The following is a 26,449-nucleotide window of genomic DNA, read 5'->3' on the forward strand; positions in this document are numbered from 1 at the left end:
TATGGGTCCCAGTGTCTCTCTATGTGTCCCTATGGGTCCCAGTGTCTCTCTATGGGTCCCAATGTCTTCCTCTGGATCTCTATGGGTCCCTATGGGTCCCAGCGTCTCTCTATGTCCCCCTGTCTAGGTGGTAACTATACAGATGGTAACAAAGATGGTAACAAATGTACAGAGGTTCTAAGCGAGAGAGAAACTCACCAGTGGTGATGCCTTCGCTGAGGAAGCTGGGGCGGTCTTCACTGCAGAGCGATGTCCAAGAGATGCTGCCTCACAGAATCACAGAATTCTCAAGGTTGGAAAAGGGCTGCCAGCTTTTGTAGGAGAATAGCATGGGAGAGAGTTGTGAAGGCTTTGCTGAAGTCCAAGTAGAGCACATCAACAGCCTTTCTTTCCTTCATCCATCAGATGGGTCACAGGATCGTAGAAGGAGATCAGATTGGTCAAGCAGGAGCTGCCCTTCACGAACCCATGCTGGCTAGGTCTGATCTCCTGCTCATCCCATACCTGCCGCATCTGTCATCTCCCTCAAGACAATTCGTTCCATTCCCTTCCCTGGCACCGAGGTCAGGCTAACAGGCCTGGAGTTGCCCGGATCCTCCTGACAACCTTGCTTGGAAATGGGAGTCACGTTGGCAAGCCTCCAGTCTTCTGGGACCTCACCCGGTAACAGGGAGCTCGGAAAGATAATGGAAAGCGGCTCGAGTGAGGGTCAGCCCTTAAATGAGGTCTCAGAGGAGGTGGAGTCGAGCTCCAGCCCTCCCGGGAGCACAGCTCCATTACTCTCACCTGTGCTCCCGCAGCTGACCCCACACTTGCCTCAGCTGATTAATCAGAGGTTCAGGCTGTGATTACCAATCTCCCATACAGCCCCTATGGGTCCCAGTGTTTCCCTATGGGTCTCTAGCTGTCCCTATAGGTCTCTATGGGGTTATTATGCCTCTAAATGGGTCCCTATGTGTCTCTATGTCTCTCTATGGGGTCCCTATGTGTCCCAATGTCCCCCTATGGATCTCTATGTATCCATATGGGTCCCAGTGACTCCCTTTGGGTCACTAATGAGTCACTATGTGTCCCAACGTCTCCCCTATGGGTTGCTATGTGCCTCTGTGGGGTCTCTTATGGGTATCTCTGGACCCAAATGTATTCCTATGGGTACCTATGGGTTTCAATGTGGTCCCTATATGCCTCTATTGGGTCTCTTATGGGTCTCAGCAGTGTCCCTATGTGTCTCTATGGGTCTCACTGTCCCCCACTGTAATCCATGGGATCCCTATGTGTCCCAATGTCCCCCTATGGGTCACTATGTGTCCCTGTGTGTCCCAATGTCCCCCCTATGGGTTGCTATGTGCCACTATGGGGTCTCTATGGGGTCTCTATGTGGTCTCATGGATATCTCTGGGCCCAAATGTCTTCCTATGGGTATCTATGGGTTTCAATGCAGTCCCTATGTGCCTCTATGGGGTCTCTTATGGGTCTCAGCGAGGTCCCTATGTGTCTCTATGGGTCTCACTGTCCTCCACTGAAATCCATGGGGTCCCTATGTGTCCCAATGTCCCCCTATTGGTCCCAGTGTCAGTCTATGGGTCACAATGTGTCCCTATGTGTCCCAATGTCCCTCCTATGTGTTGCTAAGTGTCTCCATGGGGTCTCTTATGAGTATCTCTGGGCCAAAATATCTACCTATTGGTATCCATAGGTTACATTACGTCCCTATGTGCCTCTTTGGGGTCTCTTAAGGGTTACAGCGGAGTCCCTATGTGTCTCTATGGGTCTCACTGTCCCCCACTATGTTCCATGGGGTCCCTATGTGTCCCAATATACCCCTATAGGTCCCAGTGTCTCCCTATGGGTCACTATGTGTTCCTAAGTGCCGAATGTCCCCCCTATGTGTCCCAATGGCCCCCTTTGGGGTTTCTATGGGGATTCTTATTGGTATCTCTGGGCCCAAATGTCTTCCTATGGGTATCTATGGGTTTCAATGAGGTCCCTATGTGCCTCTATGGGGTCTCTTATGGGTATCAGTGGAGCCCCTATGTGTCTCTACGGGTCTCACTGTTCCCCACTGTAATCCATGGGGTCCCTCTGTGTCCCAATGTCCACACTATGGGTTGCTATGTACCTCTATGGGGTCTCTATATGGTCTCTTATGGGTATCTCTGGGCCCAAATGTCTTCCTATGGTTATCTATGGGTTTCAATGTGGTCCCTATGTGCCTCGATGGGTCTCACTGTCTCCCACCTTAATCCATGGGGTCTCTATGTGTCCCAATGTCCCTGTATGGGTCCCAGTGTCTCCCTATGTGTCCCTATGTGTCCCAATGTCCCCCCTATGGGTTGCTATGTGCCACTATGGGGTCTCTATGGGGTCTCATGGATATCTCTGGGCCCAAATGTCTTCCTATGTGTATCTATGGTTTCAATGCAGTCCCTATGTGACTCTATGGGGTCTCTTATGGGTCTCAGCGAGGTCCCTATGTGTCTCTATGGGTCTCACTGTCCCACACTGAAATCCATGGGGTCCCTATGTGTCCCAATGTCCCCCTATTGGTCCCAGTGTCAGCCTATGGGTCACAATGTGTCCCTATGTGTCCCAATGTCCCTCCTATGTGTTGCTAAGTGTCTCCATGGGGTCTCTTATGAGTATCTCTGGGCCAAAATATCTACCTATTGGTATCCATAGGTTACATTAGCTCCCTATGTGCCTCTATGGGGTCTCTTAAGGGTTACAGCGGAGTCCCTATGTGTCTCTATGGGTCTCACTGTCCCCCACTATGTTCCATGGGGTCCCTATGTGTCCCAATATACCCCTATGGGTCCCAGTGTCTCCCTATGGGTCACTATGTGTTCCTAAGTGCCGAATGTCCCCCCTATGTGTCCCAATGGCCCCCTTTGGGGTTTCTATGGGGACTCTTATTGGTATCTCTTTGCCCAAATGTCTTCCTATGGGTATCTATGGGTTTCAATGAGGTCCCTATGTGCCTCTATGGGGTCTCTTATGGGTATCAGTGGAGTACCTATGTGTCTCTACGGGTCTCACTGTTCCCCACTGTAATCCATGGGGTCCCTCTGTGTCCCAATGTCCACACTATGGGTTGCTATGTACCTCTATGGGGTCTCTATGTGGTCTCTTACGGGTATCTCTGGGCCCAAATGTCTTCCTATGGGTATCTATGGGTTTCAATGTGGTCCCTATGTCCCTCTATGGGTCTCACTGTCCCCCACCTTAATCCATGGGGTCTCTATGTGTCCCAATGTCCCCTATGGGTCCCAGTGTCTCCCTATGGGTCACTATGTGTCCCTATGTGTCCCAATATCCCCCCTATGGGTAGCTATGTGCCTCTATGGGGTCTCTTATTTTTATCTATGGGCTTAAATGTCCTCCTATAGGTATCTATGGGTTTCAATGTGGTCCCTATGTGCATCTATGGGGTCTCTTATGGGTCTCAGCAGAGTCCCTATGTGTCTCTACGGGTATCACTGTCCCCCACTGTAATCCATGGGGTCCCTATGTGTCCCATTGTCCCCCTATGGGTCCCAGTGTCTCCCTATGGGTCACTATGTGTCCCAATGTCCCCCTATGGGTCTCAGTGTATCCCTATGGGTCACTATGTGTCCGTATGTGTCCCAATGTCCCCCCTATGGGTTGCTATGTGCATTCAAGCGGTCTCTATGGCGTCTCTTTTGGGTATCAATGGGATCAATCGTCTTTCTATGGGTATCTATGGGTTTCAATGTGGACTCTTTGTGCCTCAATGGGTTCACGTATGGGTCTCAGCAGGTTCCCTATTTGTCTCTATGGGTCTCACTGTCCACCACTGTAATCCATCGGTTCCCTATGTGTCGCATTGTTCCCCTATGGGTCCCAGAGTATCCCTATAGGTCACTTTGTGTCCCTATGTGTCCCAATGTCCCCTCTTTGGGTACCTATGTGCGTCTATGGGGTCTCTATGGGGTCTCTTATGGGTATCTCTGGGCACAAATGTCTTCCTAAGGGTATCTATGTATTTCAATGCGGTCCCTATTTGACTCTATGGTGTCTCTTATGGGTCTCAGCGGGGTCCCTATGTGTCTCTATGGGTCTCACTGTCCCCCACTGTAATCCATGGGGTCCCTATGTGTCCCATTGTCCCCCTATGTGTCCCAGTGTCTCCCTATGGGTCACTATGTGTCATTATGAGTCCCAATGTCCCCCCTGCGGGTTGCTATGTGCCTCCATGGGGTCTCTATGGGGTCTCTTATGGGTATCTCTGGGCCCAAATATCTTCCTATGGGTATCTATCGGATTCAGTGTGGTCCCTATGTGTCTCTATGGGGTCACTTATGGGTCTCATCGGGGTCCCTATGTGTCTCTATGGGTCTCTCTGTCCCCCACTGTAAACCATGGGGTCCCTATGTGATCAATTGTCAGCCTATGGGTACCAGTGTCTCCCTATGGGTCAGTATGACTCCCCATGTGTCCCAATGTCCCCTGTAAGGATTGCTATGTGCATCTTTGGGGTCTCTATGGGGTCTCTTATGGGTATCTATATGCCCAAATGTCTTCTTATTGGAATTTATGGCTTTCAATGTGGTCCCTATGTGCCTCTATGGGGTCTCTTATGGATCTCAGCGGGGTCCCTATGTGTTTCTATGGGACTCACTGCCCCCACTGTAATCCATGGGGTCCCTATGTGTCCCAGTGTCTCCCCATGGGTCACTATGTGTTCCTATGTTTCCCAAAGTCCCCCCTATGGTTTGCTATGTGCCTCTATGGGGTCTTTATGGGGTCTCTTATGGGTATCTCTGGGCCCAAATGTCTTCCTATTGGTCTCTATGTGTTTCAAAGTGGTTCTATGTGTCCCTATGGGTCTTAATGACTCCTAATGTGTCCCTATGTGTCTATATGGGGTCTCTATAGATCCCAATGGGTCTCTACGTGTTCCTATGTGTCTATATAAAGTCTCTATGTGGTTTCTATGGGTCCCAATGTCTCTCTATGTGTCACTATGTTCCTCTATGCGGTCTCCATGGGTTTCTATGAGGTCTCTATGTCTCTCTATGGGTCCCTATTGGTCCCAATGGGTCCCTATGAGTCTCTATGATGTCTCCCTTTGTCCCCATATGGGTCCCAGTGTCTTTCTATGAGTCTCTATGGTACTCACTGTGTCCCTATGATGTTTCAATGGGTGTCTATGGAATTTCTATGGGTCCCAGTGTTCCCCTATGGGGTCTCTATTGGTCTCTATGTGGTCCATATGTCTGTCTATGGGTCTCTATGGGTCCCAGTGTCCCCCTCTGTGTCCCAATGTCTCCCTATGGGTGTCTATGTGCATCTATGGGGTCTCTATGGGGTGTCTATGGGGTGCTATGTGTCTTTATGGGTTCCTATGGGATGCTATGGGTGTCTATGGTGCTCTATGGGGTAGTATGGGGTGCTGTGGACTGGCTATGGGGCACTGTAGGGTGCCTATGGGGCTCTATGGAGCAGAATGGGGTGTCTATGGGGCTCTATGAGGTCTGTACGGGGTTCAGTGGGGCACTGTGTGTCGATGTCGGGCACTATGGGGCTCTATGTGATGTCTGTGGGGCACTATGGGGTGGCTATTGGGTGCCTATTGGGCTCTATGGTGTTCTCTGGGTGGCTATGGGTTCTCTATGGGTTCTCTATGGGGTGCCTATGGAGCTCTATGGGGTTCTATGAGGCGTTCTGAGGTTTCTATGGGGTGTCTATGGAACGCTATGGTGTGTCTATGTGGCAAAATGAGTTTCTATGGGTGGCTATGGGAGATCTATGGGGCACAATGGGTTGCCTATGGGGCTCTATGGGATGTCTACGGGGCTCTATAGCGTGGCTCTATGTCCTTATGTGGTGTCTATGTGGCACTATGTTGTGCTATGGGGTGCTGTGAGGCACTATGGGGTGCTATGGGGCTCTATGGAGCATTATAGGGTGTCTATGGGTTCCTATGGGGTGCAATGGGGGCGCTGTGGGGCACAAGGGAGTGTCTATGAGGCTCCAACGGCTGCTATGGGGCACTGTGGAGTAGCTATGGGATGATTTGGGGTCTCTTTGTGCCCCTATGGAGCGCTATGGGTCACTATGTGGTGTCTACGGGGCTCTATGGGGTGGCTATGCGGTGCTGTAGGGTGGCTATGGGGTGCTTTGGGGTATCCTTGGGTTCCTATGGGGCGCTATGGGTGACTATGGGGTGCTATGGTTTGCTATGGGGCTCTATGCGGAAGAATGGGGTTTCTATGGGACGCTATGAGGTCCCTATGGGGCTCTATGTGGAGTCTCTGGGGTGTCTTTGGGGATCTATGGGTTGTCTGTGGGGCTCTATGGGGTCTGCATGGGGTCTGTATGGGGTTCAGTGGGTCTCTATGGGGCTCTATGGGGTGTCTACAGGCACTATGGGGCGATATGGGGTGTCTATGTGGTTCAATTGGGCTCTATGGTGTGGCTGTAGGGCCTTATGTGGTGTCTATGGGGCACTGTGGGCTGCTATGGGGTGCTGTGGGGAAATATGGGGTGTCTATGGGGCTCTATGGAGCAGTATGCTGTGTCTATGGGTCCCTATGGGGTGCAATGGGGTGCTGTGGGGCACAATGGAATGTCTATGAGGCTCCATGGGCTGCTATGGGGCACTATGGAGTAGCTATGGGGTGCTATGGGTGACTATGGGGTGGCTATGGGTTTCTTTGAGGCACTATGGGTCTCAATGGGGTCTCTATTGGTCTCAATTTATCCTTATGGCTCCCAATGACTGTCTATGGGTCTCTATGTGTCCCTATGGGTCCCAGTGTCTCTCTATGTGTCCCTATGGGTCCCAGTGTCTCTCTATGGGTCCCAATGTCTTCCTCTGGATCTCTATGGGTCCCTAGGGGTCCCAGTGTCTCTCTATGTCCCCCTGTCTAGGTGGTAACTATACAGATGGTAACAAAGATGGTAACAAATGTACAGAGGTTCTAAGCGAGAGAGAAACTCACCAGTGGTGATGCCTTCGCTGAGGAAGCTGGGGCGGTCTTCACTGCAGAGCGATGTCCAAGAGATGCTGCCTCACAGAATCACAGAATTCTCAAGGTTGGAAAAGGGCTGCCAGCTTTTGTAGGAGAATAGCATGGGAGACAGTTGTGAAGGCTTTGCTGAAGTCCAAGTAGAGCACATCAACAGCCTTTCTTTCCTTCATCCATCAGATGGGTCACAGGATCGTAGAAGGAGATCAGATTGGTCAAGCAGGAGCTGCCCTTCACGAACCCATGCTGGCTAGGTCTGATCTCCTGCTCATCCCACACCTGCCGCATCTGTCATCTCCCTCAAGACAATTCATTCCATTCCCTTCCCTGGCACCGAGGTCAGGCTAACAGGCCTGGAGTTGCCCGGATCCTCCTGACAACCTTGCTTGGAAATGGGAGTCACGTTGGCAAGCCTCCAGTCTTCTGGGACCTCACCCGGTAACAGGGAGCTCGGAAAGATAATGGAAAGCGGCTCGAGTGAGGGTCAGCCCTTAAATGAGGTCTCAGAGGAGGTGGAGTCGAGCTCCAGCCCTCCCGGGAGCACAGCTCCATTACTCTCACCTGTGCTCCCGCAGCTGACCCCACACTTGCCTCAGCTGATTAATCAGAGGTTCAGGCTGTGATTACCAATCTCCCATACAGCCCCTATGGGTCCCAATGTTTCCCTATGGGTCTCTAGCTGTCCCTATAGGTCTCTATGGGGTTATTATGCCTCTAAATGGGTCCCTCTGTGTCCCAATGTCCCCCTATGGATCTCTATGTATCCATATGGGTCCCAGTGACTCCCTTTGGGTCACTAATGAGTCACTATGTGTCCCAACATCTCCCCTATGGGTTGCTATGTGCCTCTGTGGGGTCTCTTATGGATATCTCTGGACCCAAATGTATTCCTATGGGTACCTATGGGTTTCAATGTGGTCCCTATGTGCCTCTATGGGGTCTCTTATGGGTCTCAGCAGTGTCCCTATGTGTCTCTATGGGTCTCACTGTCCCCCACTGTAATCCATGGGATCCCTATGTATCCCTATGTCCCCCTATGGGTTGCTATGTGCCACTATGGGGTCTCTATGAGGTCTCTTATGGGTATCTCTGAAGCCAAATGTCTTCCAATGGGGATCTATGGGTTTCAGTGTGGTCCCTATGTGCCTCTATGGGGTCTCTTATGGGTCACAGCGGCGTCCCTATGTATCTCTATGGGTCTCACTGTCCCCCATTGAAATCCATGGGGTCCCTATGTGTCCCAATGTCCCCCTATGGGTCCCAGTGTCTCCCTATGAGTCACTATGTGTTCCTATGTGTCCCAATGTCCCCCCTATGGGTTGCTATGTGCCTCCATTGGGTCTCTATGAGGTCTCTTATGGGTATCTCTGGGCCCGAATATCTTCCTATTGGACTCTATGTGTTTTAAAGTGGTCCTATGTGTCCCTATAGGTCTTAATGGCTCCTAATGTGTCCCTATGTGTCTATATGTGGTCTCTATTGGTCCCAATGTGTCTCTATGTGTTCCTATGTGTCTATGTGGAGTCTCTATGTGGTTTCTATGAGGTCTCTATGATGTCTCCCTTTGTCCACATATGGGTCCCAGTGTTTTTCTATGGGTCTCTCTGGTACTCAGTGTGTCTCTATGAGGTTTCAGTGGGTCCCTATGAAATTTCTATGGGTCTCAGTGTTCCCCTATGGGGTCTCTATTGGTCTCTATGGGGTCCATATGTCTGTCTATGGGTCTCTATGGGTCCCAGTGTCTTTCTATGTGTCTCTATGGTACTCAGTGTGTCACTATGAGGTTTCAATGGGTCTGTATGGAATTACTATGGGTCCCAGTGTTCCCCTATGTGGTCTCTATTGGGTCCATTAATCAAGGAGGGGTGTCACTGGTCATCAGAGGGCTTCATTGGTCATCAGGAGATTAGAGGTGTCCGTGGGAGGGGTTATGCGAACTTTGCTTTGGATAATGAGGTTGGGGTATCGATGCAAGAGGCCTAAAGCAGACCCAAAGGAGGGCCAAGTGGCTGCAGTAAGAGAGCAGCTAAAAGGAGGGTGATGTGGTCACACTGTGTCCAAGCAGAGGTGGATCAAAGTGTAACAGGTTTGGGAGGAATTGTATGGAGGAGCAGAGAGAGAGCAGAGGGAGGGTACTGGGGCTGCTTGGCAGCGTGAGGAGCTCCATCCTTTAGGACTTTGGAGCAGGTGATGTGAGAGAGGGTGGGGAAGGCCACAGGGGTGCAGGACATGGTGTGCATGGCATGGAGCTGGGGAAGCCTCCCAGCACTTTGATGTGGCCACAGCCAGGCAGGGACAGATCCCAGCAGTCCCTGCTGAGCATGAGAACAAGGACACAGACACACAGCGTGTAGCTTTGCTGAGGGATTTATTGATCATCATGGGATGTCACTGATCATCAGGGTCTTCACTGGGCATCAGAGGATGTCAGAGGGCAGCACTGGCAAGGAGGAGCCTTGTCCCTGCAGGGTTTGTCCCCAGGGACTCAGGGCAGGAGAAGGACTGGCAGCAGCCAAGAGACCCGGGGCAGGACGTGGGTCCCCTGGGGACGGAAGCCACAGCCCCTGTCCCAGCTGCATGGTGACTCTGGGCCATCCATAGGGCACTCTGAGCCTGCCCCCTCCAGATCCGTTCCTCTGCACGACCCCATAGAGCGCAAGGGAAGGGCTGGAGGTGACAGTGCCCAGGTCCTGCTGGAACAGGCCACGGACAGTCCCCTCCATGCCATCAATTAATTCCCAGCCCCTGATGCCCGGTCCTCAGGGCTGCGGAGGCACCCAGGGTCCCCCAAGTGCCCTGTGGTGCAGGGACCCATTGTGAGCACTAGAACAACGTGGCCAAGTCACGGTCCTGTAACCTGCTCAGCCCCAACTGCCCCCCATTGCCTCCTTCCCCTGCCCATTGCTCGCCAATATCAGGAGGGTGCCCAACAGCAGCCTTAAGGCCCGAATGGTGCCCCAAGGACCAGGGAACTGAGAGAACAGCAACACATCCCAGCCCCATCCTCGCCCCAGGGTCACCCCTCAACTCACAGCTCCAGGAGAGGGAGAAAGCAGAGATGGGTCAGCACTGCCAGGTGGGGCAGGCAGCAGTGCCAGCATCATAATGGGCAGCTGGCCGTGATGTCACCGCGTTGCCGTGGTGCCGTTTGTGACACGGCCACCCGGGAGGGGGGTGAAGGCAGAGCACCGAGGAGGGTCCTGCATCCTGAAGGAGCATCTGGTACAGAGCAGACGCATCTGAAGGATGAGCTCCAGCATGGCCGGTGCCAAGAAGGAGCAACCCAGAATGAGCAAGAACGGCCCCAGGGTGGGCCATGCCTCTGGACAAACATGTAGTAATACTGAAGGTACACGGACCCACAGCCACCACGGGAGCGGTGCTGCAGCCAGTCTTGGGATGGAGATGACACTTTCCATCTGCCACCTCCCTCCTGCCCAGCAGTGGGAGAGGGGTGCCGGGAAGCGGCAGATGCAGAGTGTGACCTGCTTTTCCTTTCATCTGCAGAGCGAGTTGCCGTCTGGGATGCGGTGGCCGCCTTCGTACACAAGCAGCTCCTGGTGCACAAGGTGCGTTTCTTGGCTGCCAGGTTCCTCCTCGCCCTGTCCGGCTCAGCCTGGACTTCCTCTGCGTCTTCCCCTGCACACACGGCAGGAAGCTCACCCCACGTTTCCCCGCTGAGCTGCGTTTGAGAGGGAGGGAGAGGGGAAGGAGAGGGCTGTGCAGCCCCAAAGCCGTCCCCGCTGCCCTGGCTTGTGCCTCTGAACAGCAGGAGGGGGCTCCTGAGCTCTGCCCCCACACAGGACCACCTCCAGCTCTTCCTCCAGCCAGCCCATAATGCGTCCACCCTTTCTTCCTCCTCCACTCGCAGGGGGTCTGGATTCCCACCTTCGGCTCCTTTGACATCATCTCCAGGGAGATCAGGATGCAGGACAGGACCGTGACCCTGTGCTGGCCCGTGTTTCACCTGGCCAGCAACCTCATAGCTGTGCACCATCTCAAGTCCCGCAGGGGGTCCCTGCCAGGTAGGAGGGGGGATTAAACCCTTGCTGGCTTCATGGACAGGGCAAACAGGGCCACCACATCCCTTCTCAGAAGCACACCTCCCCCTTGCAGGAGCCCATCCAAACGCGGGGCCGTTATGGATGATGTCCCTTAGTTCTAGGGAAGCAGCTGTGGAACAGCAACCGTATCATCAACCCCGTCCCTGGTATTTTCTCAGTCGACAGGAAGGTGGAGCCCCTGCAGCACAGCCAGGTGGCTGCAGATGCCTCTGTGAGCTGGCAGACAGTGCAGAAGTGCATCCAAAGCACCGTATCGCTGCTCTCCAGCTGCCTGCAGAATGGGGAGAACGTGGCCGTGGTCCTGAAGGACGTCGGAGTGCTCCTCATTGACGGGCTGACCTTCCAAATGAAGTTCTATCATGACTTCCTCGAGAAGCTGTCAGGGAAAGCGAACTTCAGGAGAGCCGTTCGCATGGTGAGCCATAGGTTTCTCCGTGGTCCGGGCAGTCCTGTGAGCCTTGAGGAGCTCACACATGGCCCACTAGGACCTGGGCCTGAGCCGTGATCTGAGCCGTGCAGGTGCTGCGGTGCTGGCAGCTCTCCCTGCCTCGGGCTCCTCGTGTTCCCTGTGCCTCAGCTGTGACCAAGATGTCCCACAACCTCCCTGTTCCTCCCCTGCAGGCCCCTTCGCTGCTGGACATGGGGGTGTCCCGTGTGACACCGGTGGCTTCCCTGGTGTTCTCAAAATGCCTTGTGGTCTTACCCAAGTGAGTATTTTTCTGCTGCTTGATGCAGCTGCTCAGCTCTCATTCCGTAGCGCTTGTGCCTCGTGTCCATCAGTGTCCTGCCCAGGAGGATGTGCCAGAGAATCACAGAACAATTGGAGCAGGCAGGAACCCTAAAAGGGCACCCGGTCCCACTGCCCTGCGGGGAACAGGGACACCTACCTCCAAATGAGGTTGCTCTGAGCCTGGTCCAGCCAGGCCTTGAATGCCTGTCCGGGCACCCAGCACCTCTCTGGGCAAGACATCCCAGTGCCTCACCACCCTCCAGCTAAAACCTTCTTCCTCCCATCCAAAGCCAGTCTTCCCTCTTTCCGCCTGAAACTGTTTCCCCTCCTCCTATCCCAAGTGACCCTGCTAACGGCTTTAGAAAGCCTTCATGCAGCATGAAAACGTGCTTGCGAGCAGGCAAGCAGAGAGAGCAGCAAGGATTGCTGTTGCACTGCGTCACACCGCTCACTGCCTTCTCCTCGCTTACAGGTTCCAAATGGAGTTAGTCTCCAAACTGCCGCCCATGCGATGCCGCAAGTCCTCCGGGAGCTTGTTTGGGGCACAGAAGTCAACAGAAGAGACTTTGCCACCTCTTACTGGGAACAAGAAAGGTAAAGTGGCTTCCAGCTCCTTTCCACAGCATGAGCAACCAACTGGAGGTGGGCAGTCCCTTGCTGACCATCAGCCCAGGGCTCTCACTTGCAGCATACCATCCTGCCGGCACAGCACGGCCTCTTCCCCTTAGGTTATGGTTGGCCTATCCAAAAGGAAGGTGCTGGGTGTGACGTACCCCCATCCCTGGCTATGGCAGGAGGATGTGGGGATCTCAGGCCTTGCCCTCCCCCACTGCAGGGACAGGGACCTCAAAAGTCACCCTGCCGCCTTCTTGTCACCAGCCAGCTCCTCTTTCCCAAAGCCAGCGTCCCTCATGCAGCCCAAAACAGAGCTGAACTGCAGAGAGGAGGAGTGGGGACAGAGATGGTTTCAGGGCGGGTTCTGGGAAAGAGGTCTGAGTTGAGTGCTGCTTGTGAGCGAGCCAAAGGCTTGACGGCGAATCTCCTCTTCCTTCCCTACTGCAGTGAGATTTGATAACACTCCAACATACATCAGGCGCCTCAGCACTGCAAGTGTTGATAGAGAGCAGTTTCAAAAAGTAAAGAACACACTGCGGAGGGAGAGCATTGCCAACAGGTGAGGCTGGAGGCTGTGGTCTGGGATGTGCATGGGGGTGACCCAACAAGAGCCCATTCCCTAACTCCAAAGGGTCGCTGCTTGTTTGTGGCCTCCCGGGAGTGCCGGGATGGGGATGTCAGGAGCCCCCCAGTTCACAGGGCTGGCCCCTCTCCACATCACCAGAGAGCCCCGGGGCAACCGGTCAGCTGTCTGTGGGGAAGGCTGCATTACAGCCCAGGCTCCTGGCTCAGGCTTGAGGGATGTGGCTTCAAAGCCATCAGCCACTCAGGCGGACCCCTCCCGCTCTGTCCTTTCAGTGTTCTGCCACCCATCTGGGCAGTGCCCGTAGCCCCAGAGCAGCCGATGAGCTGCCAGCTGCAGGGCCTAGAGGGAACAGAGAGCCAAGAAAACCTGGCCCGAACAAGACGTGTCAAGTTCCTCGATGAAGAAGGAGGAGCAGAGGAAGCCCAGCGTGAGGCCTCATGCAGCCAAGAGCAACCATCTTGCTCAAGGGCCTCATCCAGCCTATCCTTAGAGTCCCCAGACAAACCAAACATGCTGGCGCTTCGGGCATGCGACTCAGTGAGACTTCTCAGGAAGAGGGTTAAGAAGATCAGGGAGGCACAGGAGCAACCAAAGGAAATGGCAGCAGCACCTTCTTGTGGTGAGACCAGCCGTCCCAAGCAGTCCACCCCCAACAGATCTGTATTGCTGCCACCCATAAGGGAAAAAAAGGGGTCTCCCACTGAAAAGATGGCAGCAGAAACATCTCGTGGCGAGCCCAGCCTGCCCGAGGAGCTGCCCGTTGTCAGATCTGAGTTCCTGCCAGCCATAAAGGAAGGAACGGGGTCTCCCAGGGGTCAGTCTCCAAAGACCAAAGACCCACCCCGCAGGAAGGGCACACACTACCCACGCTGATGCGGGCGTGGGGTGTCCAGGACAGTCAGAGCTCCACTGGAGGCTGCGAAACAGCTGCTGAGTTCCATCTGTGCCACTGAGACCCATTTGTGTCATTCCTGCATGCCACCTCCCTGAAGAAAAGCAAAGGAACAAGGAGAGAGAGCGAGGACTCTTCCAAGACCCCTTGCCTCTTTAGGAGCAAAACCCTATAGCTGGAAGTGTTTGAGGCAAGGGATAAAAAATGTCATGGCTTAGTAATATTGCTGAGTTCCATCTGTGCCACTGAGACCCATTTGTGTCATTCCTGCATGCCACCTCCCTGAAGAAAAGCAAAGGAACAAGGAGAGAGAGCGAGGACTCTTCCAAGACCCCTTGCCTCTTTAGGAGCAAAACCCTATAGCTGGAAGTGTTTGAGGCAAGGGATAAAAAATGTCATGGCTTAGTAATATTGCTATTCTATAGCAATATTATTGCTACATCTATATTATTATATATCTATATCTATTATATCTATCTATTAATATATATGTAATATATAACTATATCTACTATACATCTATATTCTATTATCTATAGAATATTGTATTCTCTTGCTATTCTACATCACAACATCATACTTAATATAAACATCTAAATACAAATAAACAATCATAAAAACACAATATGCACACTGGTCTGTATACATATATATACACAGAGTTACCGATTGCACTGCCCTAGCATCAAATTCCCTTGTGGTATACAATGAACATCCCCCCTAACCCCTCACCCTCATCCTAACCCTCACCCTCACCCTAACCCTCACCCTAACCCTAACCCTAACCCTATCCCTATCCCTATCCCTATCCCTAACCCTATCCCTATCCCTATCCCTATCCCTATCCCTAACCCTTACCCTACACTATTCCTAACCTCTCCCTTCTTCTAACTTTCCAAGCCCCTGGACTGGCCCATTGCCTTTTGGCCTGGCAGGGCACCTGGCAGGCTGGAATTTGGCCTTGGAGGCCTTCCTTTGCACTGTGTTATGGAAAAAGAAAGGGAAGGGAAGGGAAGGGAAGGGAAGGGAAGGGAAGGGAAGGGAAGGGAAGGGAAGGGAAGGGAAGGGAAGGGAAGGGAAGGGAAGGGAAGGGAAGGGAAGGGAAGGGAAGGGAAGGGAAGGGAAGGGAAGGGAAGGGAAGGGAAGGGAAGGGAAGGGAAGGGAAGGGAAGGGAAGGGAAGGGAAGGGAAGGGAAGGGAAGGGAAGGGAAGGGGGATCCAGTATGTTCAGTGGGGAGTCGGGATGATTGTGAGCCTGAAGTACTCAGCCAATGAGGAACCGGGGCAGAAGGAGATCAGCGTGGAGTAACACGGCCTAAAAGATGCAATGCTGCTTTCTGCATGCTCTCCTGCTTGCAGGGGACCTGCCATTGCAATTGCCAATCAAAGCTGCTTGATCACAGATAGCATCCTGGTCAGTGATCTGGGTGTTTCTTCACTGGGCACCAGAGGGCAGAACTAGTAATCAGAGCCCCATTATCTGACTCAGTTCTTTCTGGGGTGCCACGCAGCCACGGGACTTTTTTCTTGAGACCTAATATGGTGTTTAGAGGGCACTACTGCATGATGGGGTACTGCATATGTTTCAAGCTGCCCAGCGGTTGCCTCCACCATGGTAAGCACATAATGATCTGGACAGGCTGGATGGCTGGGTTGAACTCATTGGGATGAGGTTCAACAAGACCAAGAGCCGGGTCCAGCACTTTGGCCACAGCATCCCCAGGCAAAGCTTCAGGCGTGGGGCAGAGCGACTGGAAGGCTGTGTAGAGGAACTGGACCTGGGGGCATTGATCGATGCTCAGCTGAACTTGAGCCAGTGATGTGCCCAGCAAGCCAAGAAGCCCAACAGCATCCTGGCTTGTATCAGAAACAGCATTGGCAGCAGGAACGGGGCCGTGATTGTCCCCTTGTACTCAGATCTGGTGAGGCTGCACCTCCCAGATGTGTCCACTTTTGGACCCCTCACTGCAAGGAAGACATCACAACCCTGAAGTGTGTCCAGAGAAAATGACTGCGGTCATCTGAAGGCTTTGTTGGTTGTCGGAGGGCTCCACTGACTCCACTGGTTGTCAGAGATGTTCATTGAACATCACAAGGCTCCATTAATCAAGGAGGGGAGTCACTGGTCATCAGAGGGCTTCATTGGTCATCAGGAGATTAGAGGTGTCCGTGGGAGGGGTTATGCGAACTTTGCTTTGGATAATGGGGTTGGGGTATCGATGCAAGAGGCCTAAAGCAGACCCAAAGGAGGGCCAAGTGGCTGCAGTAAGAGAGCAGCTAAAAGGAGGGTGATGTGGTCACACTGTGTCCAAGCAGAGGTGGATCAAAGTGTAACAGGTTTGGGAGGAATTGTATGGAGGAGCAGAGAGAGAGCAGAGGGAGGGTACTGGGGCTGCTTGGCAGCGTGAGGAGCTCCATCCTTTAGGACTTTGGAGCAGGTGATGTGAGAGAGGGTGGGGAAGGCCACAGGGGTGCAGGACATGGTGTGCATGGCATGGAGCTGGGGAAGCCTCCCAGCACTTTGATGTGGCCACAGCCAGGCAGGGACAGATCCCAGCAGTCCCTGCTGAGCATGAGAACAAGGACACAGACACACAGCGTGTAGCTTTGCTGAGGGATTTATTGATCATCATGGGATGTCACTGATCATCAGGGTCTTCACTGGGCATCAGAGGATGTCAGAGGGCAGCACTGGCAAGGAGGAGCCTTGACCCTGCAGGGTTTGTCCCCAGGGACTCAGGGCAGGAGAAGGACTGGCAGCAGCCAAGAGACCCGGGGCAGGACGTGGGTCCCCTGGGGACGGAAGCCACAGCCCCTGTCCCAGCTGCATGGTGACTCTGGGCCATCCATAGGGCACTCTGAGCCTGCCCCCTCCAGATCCGTTCCTCTGCACGACCCCATAGAGCGCAAGGGAAGGGCTGGAGGTGACAGTGCCCAGGTCCTGCTGGAACAGGCCACGGACAGTCCCCTCCATGCCATCAATTAATTCCCAGCCCCTGATGCCCGGTCCTCAGGGCTGCGGAGGCACCCAGGGTCCCCCAAGTGCCCTGTGGTGCAGGGACCCATTGTGAGCACTAGAACAACGTGGCCAAGTCACGGTCCTGTAACCTGCTCAGCCCCAACTGCCCCCCATTGCCTCCTTCCCCTGCCCATTGCTCGCCAATATCAGGAGGGTGCCCAACAGCAGCCTTAAGGCCCGAATGGTGCCCCAAGGACCAGGGAACTGAGAGAACAGCAACACATCCCAGCCCCATCCTCGCCCCAGGGTCACCCCTCAACTCACAGCTCCAGGAGAGGGAGAAAGCAGAGATGGGTCAGCACTGCCAGGTGGGGCAGGCAGCAGTGCCAGCATCATAATGGGCAGCTGGCCGTGATGTCACCGCGTTGCCGTGGTGCCGTTTGTGACACGGCCACCCGGGAGGGGGGTGAAGGCAGAGCACCGAGGAGGGTCCTGCATCCTGAAGGAGCATCTGGTACAGAGCAGACGCATCTGAAGGATGAGCTCCAGCATGGCCGGTGCCAAGAAGGAGCAACCCAGAATGAGCAAGAACGGCCCCAGGGTGGGCCATGCCTCTGGACAAACATGTAGTAATACTGAAGGTACACGGACCCACAGCCACCACGGGAGCGGTGCTGCAGCCAGTCTTGGGATGGAGATGACACTTTCCATCTGCCACCTCCCTCCTGCCCAGCAGTGGGAGAGGGGTGCCGGGAAGCGGCAGATGCAGAGTGTGACCTGCTTTTCCTTTCATCTGCAGAGCGAGTTGCCGTCTGGGATGCGGTGGCCGCCTTCGTACACAAGCAGCTCCTGGTGCACAAGGTGCGTTTCTTGGCTGCCAGGTTCCTCCTCGCCCTGTCCGGCTCAGCCTGGACTTCCTCTGCGTCTTCCCCTGCACACACGGCAGGAAGCTCACCCCACGTTTCCCCGCTGAGCTGCGTTTGAGAGGGAGGGAGAGGGGAAGGAGAGGGCTGTGCAGCCCCAAAGCCGTCCCCGCTGCCCTGGCTTGTGCCTCTGAACAGCAGGAGGGGGCTCCTGAGCTCTGCCCCCACACAGGACCACCTCCAGCTCTTCCTCCAGCCAGCCCATAATGCGTCCACCCTTTCTTCCTCCTCCACTCGCAGGGGGTCTGGATTCCCACCTTCGGCTCCTTTGACATCATCTCCAGGGAGATCAGGATGCAGGACAGGACCGTGACCCTGTGCTGGCCCGTGTTTCACCTGGCCAGCAACCTCATAGCTGTGCACCATCTCAAGTCCCGCAGGGGGTCCCTGCCAGGTAGGAGGGGGGATTAAACCCTTGCTGGCTTCATGGACAGGGCAAACAGGGCCACCACATCCCTTCTCAGAAGCACACCTCCCCCTTGCAGGAGCCCATCCAAACGCGGGGCCGTTATGGATGATGTCCCTTAGTTCTAGGGAAGCAGCTGTGGAACAGCAACCGTATCATCAACCCCGTCCCTGGTATTTTCTCAGTCGACAGGAAGGTGGAGCCCCTGCAGCACAGCCAGGTGGCTGCAGATGCCTCTGTGAGCTGGCAGACAGTGCAGAAGTGCATCCAAAGCACCGTATCGCTGCTCTCCAGCTGCCTGCGGAATGGGGAGTACGTGGCCGTAGGCCTGAAGGACGTCGGAGTGCTCCTCATTGACGGGCTGACCTTCCAAATGAAGTTCTATCATGACTTCCTCGAGAAGCTGTCAGGGAAAGCGAACTTCAGGAGAGCCGTTCGCATGGTGAGCCATAGGTTTCTCCGTGGTCCGGGCAGTCCTGTGAGCCTTGAGGAGCTCACACATGGCCCACTAGGACCTGGGCCTGAGCCGTGATCTGAGCCGTGCAGGTGCTGCGGTGCTGGCAGCTCTCCCTGCCTCGGGCTCCTCGTGTTCCCTGTGCCTCAGCTGTGACCAAGATGTCCCACAACCTCCCTGTTCCTCCCCTGCAGGCCCCTTCGCTGCTGGACATGGGGGTGTCCCGTGTGACACCGGTGGCTTCCCTGGTGTTCTCAAAATGCCTTGTGGTCTTACCCAAGTGAGTATTTTTCTGCTGCTTGATGCAGCTGCTCAGCTCTCATTCCGTAGCGCTTGTGCCTCGTGTCCATCAGTGTCCTGCCCAGGAGGATGTGCCAGAGAATCACAGAACGATTGGAGCAGGCAGGAACCCTAAAAGGGCACCCGGTCCCACTGCCCTGCGGGGAACAGGGACACCTACCTCCAAATGAGGTTGCTCTGAGCCTGGTCCAGCCAGGCCTTGAATGCCTGTCCGGGCACCCAGCACCTCTCTGGGCAAGACATCCCAGTGCCTCACCACCCTCCAGCTAAAACCTTCTTCCTCCCATCCAAAGCCAGTCTTCCCTCTTTCCGCCTGAAACTGTTTCCCCTCCTCCTATCCCAAGTGACCCTGCTAACGGCTTTAGAAAGCCTTCATGCAGCATGAAAACGTGCTTGCGAGCAGGCAAGCAGAGAGAGCAGCAAGGATTGCTGTTGCACTGCGTCACACCGCTCACTGCCTTCTCCTCGCTTACAGGTTCCAAATGGAGTTAGTCTCCAAACTGCCGCCCATGCGATGCCGCAAGTCCTCCGGGAGCTTGTTTGGGGCACAGAAGTCAACAGAAGAGACTTTGCCACCTCTTACTGGGAACAAGAAAGGTAAAGTGGCTTCCAGCTCCTTTCCACAGCATGAGCAACCAACTGGAGGTGGGCAGTCCCTTGCTGACCATCAGCCCAGGGCTCTCACTTGCAGCATACCATCCTGCCGGCACAGCACGGCCTCTTCCCCTTAGGTTATGGTTGGCCTATCCAAAAGGAAGGTGCTGGGTGTGACGTACCCCCATCCCTGGCTATGGCAGGAGGATGTGGGGATCTCAGGCCTTGCCCTCCCCCACTGCAGGGACAGGGACCTCAAAAGTCACCCTGCCGCCTTCTTGTCACCAGCCAGCTCCTCTTTCCCAAAGCCAGCGTCCCTCATGCAGCCCAAAACAGAGCTGAACTGCAGAGAGGAGGAGTGGGGACAGAGATGGTTTCAGGGCGGGTTCTGGGAAAGAGGTCTGAGTTGAGTGCTGCTTGTGAGCGAGCCAAAGGCTTGACGGCGAATCTCCTCTTCCTTCCCTACTGCAGTGAGATTTGATAACACTCCAACATACATCAGGCGCCTCAGCACTGCAAGTGTTGATAGAGAGCAGTTTCAAAAAGTAAAGAACACACTGCGGAGGGAGAGCATTGCCAACAGGTGAGGCTGGAGGCTGTGGTCTGGGATGTGCATGGGGGTGACCCAACAAGAGCCCATTCCCTAACTCCAAAGGGTCGCTGCTTGTTTGTGGCCTCCCGGGAGTGCCGGGATGGGGATGTCAGGAGCCCCCCAGTTCACAGGGCTGGCCCCTCTCCACATCACCAGAGAGCCCCGGGGCAACCGGTCAGCTGTCTGTGGGGAAGGCTGCATTACAGCCCAGGCTCCTGGCTCAGGCTTGAGGGATGTGGCTTCAAAGCCATCAGCCACTCAGGCGGACCCCTCCCACTCTGTCCTTTCAGTGTTCTGCCACCCATCTGGGCAGTGCCCGTAGCCCCAGAGCAGCCGATGAGCTGCCAGCTGCAGGGCCTAGAGGGAACAGAGAGCCAAGAAAACCTGGCCCGAACAAGACGTGTCAAGTTCCTCGATGAAGAAGGAGGAGCAGAGGAAGCCCAGCGTGAGGCCTCATGCAGCCAAGAGCAACCATCTTGCTCAAGGGCCTCATCCAGCCTATCCTTAGAGTCCCCAGACAAACCAAACATGCTGGCGCTTCGGGCATGCGACTCAGTGAGACTTCTCAGGAAGAGGGTTAAGAAGATCAGGGAGGCACAGGAGCAACCAAAGGAAATGGCAGCAGCACCTTCTTGTGGTGAGACCAGCCGTCCCAAGCAGTCCACCCCCAACAGATCTGTATTGCTGCCACCCATAAGGGAAAAAAAGGGGTCTCCCACTGAAAAGATGGCAGCAGAAACATCTCGTGGCGAGCCCAGCCTGCCCGAGGAGCCGCCCGTTGTCAGATCTGAGTTCCTGCCAGCCATAAACGAAGGAACGGGGTCTCCCAGGGGTCAGTCTCCAAAGACCAAAGACCCACCCCGCAGGAAGGGCACACCCTAGCCACGCTGATGCGGGCGTGGGCTGTCCAGGACAGTCAGAGCTCCACTGGAGGCTGCGAAACAGCTGCTGAGTTCCATCTGTGCCACTGAGACCCATTTGTGTCATTCCTGCATGCCACCTCCCTGAAGAAAAGCAAAGGAACAAGGAGAGAGAGCGAGGACTCTTCCAAGACCCCTTGCCTCTTTAGGAGCAAAACCCTATAGCTGGAAGTGTTTGAGGCAAGGGATAAAAAATGTCATGGCTTAGTAATATTGCTATTCTATAGCAATATTATTGCTACATCTATATTATTATATATCTATATCTATTATATCTATCTATTAATATATATGTAATATATAACTATATCTACTATACATCTATATTCTATTATCTATAGAATATTGTATTCTCTTGCTATTCTACATCACAACATCATACTTAATATAAACATCTAAATACAAATAAACAATCATAAAAACACAATATGCACACTGGTCTGTATACATATATATACACAGAGTTACCGATTGCACTGCCCTAGCATCAAATTCCCTTGTGGTATACAATGAACATCCCCCCTAACCCCTCACCCTCATCCTAACCCTCACCCTCACCCTAACCCTCACCCTAAACCTAACCCTAACCCTATCCCTATCCCTATCCCTATCCCTATCCCTATCCCTAACCCTATCCCTATCCCTATCCCTATCCCTATCCCTATCCCTATCCCTAACCCTTACCCTACACTATTCCTAACCTCTCCCTTCTTCTAACTTTCCAAGCCCCTGGACTGGCCCATTGCCTTTTGGCCTGGCAGGGCACCTGGCAGGCTGGAATTTGGACTTGGAGGCCTTCCTTTGCACTGTGTTATGGAAAAAGAAAGGGAAGGGAAGGGAAGGGAAGGGAAGGGAAGGGAAGGGAAGGGAAGGGAAGGGAAGGGAAGGGAAGGGAAGGGAAGGGAAGGGAAGGGAAGGGAAGGGAAGGGAAGGGAAGGGAAGGGAAGGGAAGGGAAGGGAAGGGAAGGGAAGGGAAGGGAAGGGAAGGGAAGGGAAGGGAAGGGAAGGGAAGGGAAGGGAAGGGAAGGGGGATCCAGTATGTTCAGTGGGGAGTCGGGAAGATTGTGAGCCTGAAGTACTCAGCCAATGAGGAACCGGGGCAGAAGGAGATCAGCGTGGAGTAACACGGCCTAAAAGATGCAATGCTGCTTTCTGCATGCTCTCCTGCTTGCAGGGGACCTGCCATTGCAATTGCCAATCAAAGCTGCTTGATCACAGATAGCATCCTGGTCAGTGATCTGGGTGTTTCTTCACTGGGCACCAGAGGGCAGAACTAGTAATCAGAGCCCCATTATCTGACTCAGTTCTTTCTGGGGTGCCACGCAGCCACGGGACTTTTTTCTTGAGACCTAATATGGTGTTTAGAGGGCAGTACTGCATGATGGGGTACTGCATATGTTTCAAGCTGCCCAGCGGTTGCCTCCACCATGGTAAGCACATAATGATCTGGACAGGCTGGATGGCTGGGTTGAACTCATTGGGATGAGGTTCAACAAGACCAAGAGCCGGGTCCAGCACTTTGGCCACAGCATCCCCAGGCAAAGCTTCAGGCGTGGGGCAGAGCGGCTGGAAGGCTGTGTAGAGGAACTGGACCTGGGGGCATTGATCGATGCTCAGCTGAACTTGAGCCAGTGATGTGCCCAGCAAGCCAAGAAGCCCAACAGCATCCTGGCTTGTATCAGAAACAGCATTGGCAGCAGGAACGGGGCCGTGATTGTCCCCTTGTACTCAGATCTGGTGAGGCTGCACCTCCCAGATGTGTCCACTTTTGGACCCCTCACTGCAAGGAAGACATCACAACCCTGGAGTGTGTCCAGAGAAAATGACTGCGGTCATCTGAAGGCTTTGTTGGTTGTCGGAGGGCTCCACTGACTCCACTGGTTGTCAGAGATGTTCATTGAACATCACAAGGCTCCATTAATCAAGGAGGGGAGTCACTGGTCATCAGAGGGCTTCATTGGTCATCAGGAGATTAGAGGTGTCCGTGGGAGGGGTTATGCGAACTTTGCTTTGGATAATGGGGTTGGGGTATCGATGCAAGAGGCCTAAAGCAGACCCAAAGGAGGGCCAAGTGGCTGCAGTAAGAGAGCAGCTAAAAGGAGGGTGATGTGGTCACACTGTGTCCAAGCAGAGGTGGATCAAAGTGTAACAGGTTTGGGAGGAATTGTATGGAGGAGCAGAGAGAGAGCAGAGGGAGGGTACTGGGGCTGCTTGGCAGCGTGAGGAGCTCCATCCTTTAGGACTTTGGAGCAGGTGATGTGAGAGAGGGTGGGGAAGGCCACAGGGGTGCAGGACATGGTGTGCATGGCATGGAGCTGGGGAAGCCTCCCAGCACTTTGATGTGGCCACAGCCAGGCAGGGACAGATCCCAGCAGTCCCTGCTGAGCATGAGAACAAGGACACAGACACACAGCGTGTAGCTTTGCTGAGGGATTTATTGATCATCATGGGATGTCACTGATCATCAGGGTCTTCACTGGGCATCAGAGGATGTCAGAGGGCAGCACTGGCAAGGAGGAGCCTTGACCCTGCAGGGTTTGTCCCCAGGGACTCAGGGCAGGAGAAGGACTGGCAGCAGCCAAGAGACCCGGGGCAGGACGTGGGTCCCCTGGGGACGGAAGCCACAGCCCCTGTCCCAGCTGCATGGTGACTCTGGGCCATCCATAGGGCACTCTGAGCCTGCCCCCTCCAGATCCGTTCCTCTGCACGACCCCATAGAGCGCAAGGGAAGGGCTGGAGGTGACAGTGCCCAGGTCCTGCTGGAACAGGCCACGGACAGTCCCCTCCATGCCATCAATTAATTCCCAGCCCCTGATGCCCGGTCCTCAGGGCTGCGGAGGCACCCAGGGTCCCCCAAGTGCCCTGTGGTGCAGGGACCCATTGTGAGCACTAGAACAACGTGGCCAAGTCACGGTCCTGTAACCTGCTCAGCCCCAACTGCCCCCCATTGCCTCCTTCCCCTGCCCATTGCTCGCCAATATCAGGAGGGTGCCCAACAGCAGCCTTAAGGCCCGAATGGTGCCCCAAGGACCAGGGAACTGAGAGAACAGCAACACATCCCAGCCCCATCCTCGCCCCAGGGTCACCCCTCAACTCACAGCTCCAGGAGAGGGAGAAAGCAGAGATGGGTCAGCACTGCCAGGTGGGGCAGGCAGCAGTGCCAGCATCATAATGGGCAGCTGGCCGTGATGTCACCGCGTTGCCGTGGTGCCGTTTGTGACACGGCCACCCGGGAGGGGGGTGAAGGCAGAGCACCGAGGAGGGTCCTGCATCCTGAAGGAGCATCTGGTACAGAGCAGACGCATCTGAAGGATGAGCTCCAGCATGGCCGGTGCCAAGAGGGAGCAACCCAGAATGAGCAAGAACGGCCCCAGGGTGGGCCATGCCTCTGGACAAACATGTAGTAATACTGAAGGTACACGGACCCACAGCCACCACGGGAGCGGTGCTGCAGCCAGTCTTGGGATGGAGATGACACTTTCCATCTGCCACCTCCCTCCTGCCCAGCAGTGGGAGAGGGGTGCCGGGAAGCGGCAGATGCAGAGTGTGACCTGCTTTTCCTTTCATCTGCAGAGCGAGTTGCCGTCTGGGATGCGGTGGCCGCCTTCGTACACAAGCAGCTCCTGGTGCACAAGGTGCGTTTCTTGGCTGCCAGGTTCCTCCTCGCCCTGTCCGGCTCAGCCTGGACTTCCTCTGCGTCTTCCCCTGCACACACGGCAGGAAGCTCACCCCACGTTTCCCCGCTGAGCTGCGTTTGAGAGGGAGGGAGAGGGGAAGGAGAGGGCTGTGCAGCCCCAAAGCCGTCCCCGCTGCCCTGGCTTGTGCCTCTGAACAGCAGGAGGGGGCTCCTGAGCTCTGCCCCCGCACAGGACCACCTCCAGCTCTTCCTCCAGCCAGCCCATAATGCGTCCACCCTTTCTTCCTCCTCCACTCGCAGGGGGTCTGGATTCCCACCTTTGGCTCCTTTGACATCATCTCCAGGGAGATCAGGATGCAGGACAGGACCGTGACCCTGTGCTGGCCCGTGTTTCACCTGGCCAGCAACCTCATAGCTGTGCACCACCTCAAGTCCTGCAGGGGGTCCCTGCCAGGTAGGAGGGGGGATTAAACCCTTGCTGGCTTCATGGACAGGGCAAACAGGGCCACCACATCCCTTCTCAGAAGCACACCTCCCCCTTGCAGGAGCCCATCCAAACGCGGGGCCGTTATGGATGATGTCCCTTAGTTCTAGGGAAGCAGCTGTGGAACAGCAACCGTATCATCAACCCCGTCCCTGGTATTTTCTCAGTCGACAGGAAGGTGGAGCCCCTGCAGTGCAGCCAGGTGGCTGCAGATGCCTCTGTGAGCTGGCAGACAGTGCGGAAGTGCATCCAAAGCACCGTATCGCTGCTCTCCAGCTGCCTGCGGAATGGGGAGTACGTGGCCGTGGGCCTGAAGGACGTCGGAGTGCTCCTCATTGACGGGCTGACCTTCCAAATGAAGTTCTATCATGACTTCCTCGAGAAGCTGTCAGGGAAAGCGAACTTCAGGAGAGCCGTTCGCATGGTGAGCCATAGGTTTCTCCGTGGTCCGGGCAGTCCTGTGAGCCTTGATGAGCTCACACATGGCCCACTAGGACCTGGGCCTGAGCCGTGATCTGAGCCGTGCAGGTGCTGCGGTGCTGGCAGCTCTCCCTGCCTCGGGCTCCTCGTGTTCCCTGTGCCTCAGCTGTGACCAAGATGTCCCACAACCTCCCTGTTCCTCCCCTGCAGGCCCCTTCGCTGCTGGACATGGGGGTGTCCCGTGTGACACCGGTGGCTTCCCTGGTGTTCTCAAAATGCCTTGTGGTCTTACCCAAGTGAGTATTTTTCTGCTGCTTGATGCAGCTGCTCAGCTCTCATTCCGTAGCGCTTGTGCCTCGTGTCCATCAGTGTCCTGCCCAGGAGGATGTGCCAGAGAATCACAGAACAATTGGAGCAGGCAGGAACCCTAAAAGGGCACCCGGTCCCACTGCCCTGCGGGGAACAGGGACACCTACCTCCAAATGAGGTTGCTCTGAGCCTGGTCCAGCCAGGCCTTGAATGCCTGTCCGGGCACCCAGCACCTCTCTGGGCAAGACATCCCAGTGCCTCACCACCCTCCAGCTAAAACCTTCTTCCTCCCATCCAAAGCCAGTCTTCCCTCTTTCCGCCTGAAACTGTTTCCCCTCCTCCTATCCCAAGTGACCCTGCTAACGGCTTTAGAAAGCCTTCATGCAGCATGAAAACGTGCTTGCGAGCAGGCAAGCAGAGAGAGCAGCAAGGATTGCTGTTGCACTGCGTCACACCGCTCACTGCCTTCTCCTCGCTTACAGGTTCCAAATGGAGTTAGTCTCCAAACTGCCGCCCATGCGATGCCGCAAGTCCTCCGGGAGCTTGTTTGGGGCACAGAAGTCAACAGAAGAA

At 54.8% G+C, this 26,449-nt stretch overlaps 1 protein-coding gene across 1 annotated transcript; it reads left to right on the forward strand.

Annotated features, from left to right (window-relative positions):
* The first annotated feature begins 10,250 nt into the window (after positions 1-10,250).
* LOC146757653 (uncharacterized) lies at positions 10,251-14,082 on the forward strand. The gene is made up of 8 exons (XM_085520708.1): positions 10,251-10,301; positions 11,241-11,471; positions 11,678-11,763; positions 12,259-12,380; positions 12,849-12,960; positions 13,260-13,414; positions 13,487-13,673; positions 13,785-14,082. Exons 1-8 carry the CDS (start codon positions 10,251-10,253, stop codon positions 13,858-13,860), a joined length of 1,020 nt encoding a protein of 339 aa, XP_085376834.1. The 3' UTR covers positions 13,861-14,082.
* The last annotated feature ends 12,367 nt before the right edge of the window (positions 14,083-26,449 follow it).

The sequence above is a fragment of the Coturnix japonica genome, chromosome 20 (assembly GCF_054131305.1).
Source record: "Coturnix japonica strain WE chromosome 20, WE-NBRP24, whole genome shotgun sequence".
Taxonomy (NCBI): domain Eukaryota; kingdom Metazoa; phylum Chordata; class Aves; order Galliformes; family Phasianidae; genus Coturnix; species Coturnix japonica.